The 4,531-nt window shown below is 38.9% G+C and overlaps 1 protein-coding gene across 1 annotated transcript; it reads left to right on the forward strand.

The window, feature by feature from the left end:
- The first annotated feature begins 225 nt into the window (after positions 1-225).
- Positions 226-2,655, forward strand: LOC131973741 (complement C1q-like protein 3). The gene is made up of 5 exons (XM_059335802.1): positions 226-353; positions 837-920; positions 1,455-1,538; positions 2,169-2,249; positions 2,375-2,655. Exons 1-5 carry the CDS (start codon positions 287-289, stop codon positions 2,653-2,655), a joined length of 597 nt encoding a protein of 198 aa, XP_059191785.1. The 5' UTR covers positions 226-286.
- The last annotated feature ends 1,876 nt before the right edge of the window (positions 2,656-4,531 follow it).

Consider the following 4,531-nt stretch of genomic DNA (forward strand, 5'->3'; position numbering starts at 1 on the left):
AGACATGGTGGTGGAGCTCAACGTGTACGTGGATCTGCTGCAGAGAGAGAACTCAGGTACACACTGGTTACTGTTCATGTTGTCTTTACGTTTTCATGGATATTTACAGCAGTTTTCAGTGTATTTCTGAGGTAAAATGGTCATACTACTGTAAATAATGTGTTGTGCATGTTAACGGCGTGCTGCTCTGTAATTCACTGTCATTGCATCAACTCCAGAGCTGCAGACCAGACTGAGCAGCAGTGAGACCAGACTGAGCAGCAGTGAGTCCAAGATCGAGACGCTGATGTCTCTGGAAACTCGACTGTCTGCCACCGAGAGCAAAACAAGTGACCTAGAGACAGAGAACGCAGGTATTTCACTGACAACCACACCTTATCAATAGATCTCCATCATTGTTTCTCTGTTTCTGATTGATGCTTTGCTGTCAAACTACATCAGCAGTTCTACTTAACCATGACTCAGAACTTTTAGACAAAACAAAGTGTAAGTCATGGGTCTCAAACTTGCGGCCCGCGGGCCAATTGTGGCCCTTGTGACGTAATTCTGTGGCCCCCACCTTGATATGAAAGTTTAATGTGAGTTTTATATGAATGGCACTTTACCATGTTGTGTGTGGAAGGTCCCTTTTATTACTTTTTTGGTCATTTTGTCTTTTTTTTAATAATTGTGTCTTTTTAAATAATTTTGTGTCTTTTAATAATTTTGTGTCTTTTTTTTTTTAGTAATTTAGTGTTTTTTCAGTCATTTTGTTTCTTTTTTGGTCATTTTGTGTCTTTTTCACTTAACTACAGGATCTTGTCATAAATCACAATCAAACTTCTTCTGTTTTTCAGTCCAAGCTGCAGACCTGATGTCTTTGGAAACTCGACTGACTGCCTCCGAGAGCAAAACAAGTGACCTAGAAACAGAGATCGCAGGTATTTCACTGACAAACATCACCACCAACTTTTCTGTTTTTTTGCTAGCGGATGAAATTGTCGAGGAGGCTCCTTCTGTCAATACAAAGTCCATAGAGAGCTATGGTTTCTTTGTTTTTTGCAGCCGTTATAAAGTATTCATTACATAACATTAGTATAACCAAACATTACCAGATCTTTCCCTTTCAAGCCACCATGTCAGTGCAGTGTCCGCTCTTTGATTAACTTGAAAGTTCACATGTTTCACATATTATCAGTATTATTTAACTTTTCATTATATTCATATTAATTCCACCCAATCCCACTTTTCTAACTATTCCTACTTGAACTTCTTCTGACACATTCCCACCAGCATGACAGCGTAGCTGTTCAGCTGTTCAGCATCTAGCATTCTCTAGTATTACTGAGATTTCAGGTATATTTATGAGTGTTGCTTTTGCAGATAAAATGAGGGTCAACCTGCTGTAAATAATGTGTTGTGCATGTTAACAGCGTGCTTTCCTCTGTAATTTACTGTCATTGCATCAACTCCAGAGCTGCAGACCAGACTGAGCAGCAGTGAGAGTGAACTTCTCATCAGCAAGTCCAAGATCGAGACTCTGGAGAGAGAAAATGCAGGTGATGATTGTACACACACACACACACACACACATTTTTGTACTTCTATCTTTGTGTGGACCCTCATTGACAATAGTTTTAAATTTTTCATTAGTTTTACTGGGAGTTACTTTTCAAAATAAAACCGTAAATTCACAAGAGGTCACAGTCAATTTTGCCTTTATTTCCATTGTCTTATCCATCTTCATTATGTATGAAAAAAGTTGACAAAGACAAAAATGAAACACATTTTCAGTGTAATTTAATTTAGTTTTGTAACCACAAAATACAGTTTCAGTTATTATCTTTTTTTTAAACTCTCATTTTTATTTTTATTTCAATTAACGAAAATGTTTTTTCAATTCTAATTTTCGTTATTTTGTTTCGTTCTCGTTAACTATAATAATTTTCTTCCCGAGCCCCTAACCCTAACATAAACCTGATTGTAACCTTTAACCCTAAAACAAAGTCTGAAATCTCAAAAAAGCCTTTAAATAAGTGAGGACCGGCCGAAATGTCCTCACTCTGTTGGTTAAAAACGTGTTCTGGTCCTCACTATGTAGGAAGTACAAGAACACACACACACACACACACACACACACACACACACTACATATAGCATGACTTACACTGACTTTGTTCTGTTAACAGAGAGGAAGGTGGCCTTTTACACAGCTCTGACTGATGCACGAGATGTTGGACCGTTCGACTCATCCACCACACTGAAATACAGCAAAGTCTTCACCAACATTGGCGATGCTTACAATCCATCTACAGGTAATGTACTGCAGCTCACATCAACATGTTTACTCATGTTAATCTACATTTGTTACAGTTTTTCATTTTCTGCTGTGCAGGTTTCTTCACAGCTCCAGTCAGAGGGGTCTACTACTTCCAGTTCACTGCGTGTGGTTACCAAGCAGGTTACATGGGTGTACAGGTGTACAAGAACAACCAGATGATCATGTTCAATGATGAGTTAAATGATGGGTCATATCTTAAATACTTGACTAACTCTGTTGTCTTGGAGCTGATGGCAGGAGATGAAATCCACCTCGTTCTCCCATCAGGCTATCATCTCTTTGACAATCACAACAACATCAGCACCTTCAGTGGCTCCCTCCTCTTCACACTGTGAGGATCCTTCAGCTGCTGTCTGACTCCTTATTGGCTACACTGTGATTTACTGCATGTACCAAATAATGAGATTCTGCATCTGACTTCTCTGTTGTGTCATCACATGAAAACAGCATTGAAATAAATCTATGAAGCATTCAGAAAACAATGTTTAATCCCTCTGATTCTCCACTTTGTTCTCCCTGACGGCTGCTCTCCTCCTTCACTGTATCCCTCTACCTCTTCTGTGTGTTCACACATTTTTACATCTATTTTTGGTCATTTTGTCTTTTTTGGTCATTTTGTGTCTTTTTTGGTCAATTTGTGTCTATTTCGATGATTTTGTGTCATGTTTTGGTCCAAAAATGACACAAAATTATCGAAATAGACACAAATTGAACAAAAATGACACAAAATGACCAAAAAAGACGCAAAATGACCAAAAAAGACAAAATGACCAAAAACAGATGTAAAATTGACCAGAAATGACAAAAAAATAATCAAAATAGACATAAATTGACCAAAAAAGACACAAAATGACCAAAAATAGATGTAAAAATGAGAAAAAAAATGACACAAAGTTATGGAATTAGAAACAAATTGACAAAAAGACACAAAATGACACAAAATAGACAAAAATGACAAAAAATTGATGTAAAAATTACACATAAATGACACAAAATCATCTAAATAGACATAAATTGACCAAAAAAGACAAAAAATGACAAAAAAGAAATACAGTCATGTAAAAAAGAATGATACCACCCTTGTTTTCTCTAATATCTTGTTAATTTTCTTTCCGATCCATGTTTTTCTACAGAATGAGGTCAATAGTGAGATAAAGTGAAGAGATGCTGATAACCATCAGTCAAGCTAAAAGGCCTCAGTGTGATGACAAGTGTGTGTGTGTGTGTGTGTGTGTGTGTGTGTGTGTGTGTGTGTGTGTGTGTTAATCAACACGCTGTATGTACAGCTGGGACTGCATGAGAGGCGTTCATGGTCAAAGTGTCCCAGCAGCCTGCAGCAGCTGGTATCTTCTCACCTGCACACAGATCATATCGGCTCATCTGAGGCCAAACTAGAACACGTCATCCCAAACAGGATCCTTGGAGTCTGGAGAGGATATAAGGCGGGCCGACTGGACCTCTGCACCTTTGTGAAGACGTGTGAACTGAACAATGAGGGCTGTTGGTTTGCTGCTGCTGCTGCTGGCTCTGTGTGGGTCAGGAGCTCAGGGGGAGCTTCAGGAGACGGAGACCACAAAGACAACCACACCTGACATCTGGGTGGAGATGAGGGCTCTGAGAGACATGGTGGTGGAGCTCAACCTGCAGGTGGAGCTGCTGCAGGGAGAGAACTCAGGTACACACTGGTTACTGTTCAGGTTGTCTTTAAGTTTTCATGGATATTTACAGCAGTTTTCAGTGTATTTCTGAGGTAAAATGAGGGTCATACTACTGTAAATAATGTGTTGTGCATGTTAACAGCGTGCTGCTCTGTAATTCACTGTCATTGCATCAACTCCAGACCTGCATGAAGTGTGTAAGTGCACTGATGAACTTACAATAAATATGAACAACAAATCAAACTTCTTTTGTTTTTCAGTCCAAGCTGCAGACCTGATCTCTTTGGGAACTCGACTGATTGCCACCGAGAGCAAAACAAGTGACCCAGAAACAGAGAACGCAGGTATTCCTCTGACAAACATCATGTTTTTGGGGGGGGGGGGTTTGACCACAAAATTTGCAGCTGTTAAAGGTGTCATATATTATAAAGTTGGGACGCTGTAGAAAACAAATAAAACAGAAAAAAACTCAGAGAAACTGCGGTGAAATATATATTTCACAAAGGATCAGTAAATGATCGGTCTGTTTTATTTTAGACAAAGTCACAACTTT

The sequence above is a fragment of the Centropristis striata genome, chromosome 6, assembly GCF_030273125.1.
Source record: "Centropristis striata isolate RG_2023a ecotype Rhode Island chromosome 6, C.striata_1.0, whole genome shotgun sequence".
NCBI classification, from domain to species: domain Eukaryota; kingdom Metazoa; phylum Chordata; class Actinopteri; order Perciformes; family Serranidae; genus Centropristis; species Centropristis striata.

What these genes read in the sequence shown, in the direction of transcription:
- LOC131973741 (XM_059335802.1), top strand. Translation starts at nt 287, where the DNA reads ATGTCTCTGGAAACTCGACTGTCTGCCACCGAGAGCAAAACAAGTGAC. An exon ending in CCTAGAGACAGAGAACGCAG is followed by an intron (nt 354 to 836) that starts GTATTTCACTGA and finishes TCTGTTTTTCAG; the next exon opens with TCCAAGCTGCAGACCTGATG. An exon ending in CCTAGAAACAGAGATCGCAG is followed by an intron (nt 921 to 1,454) that starts GTATTTCACTGA and finishes CATCAACTCCAG; the next exon opens with AGCTGCAGACCAGACTGAGC.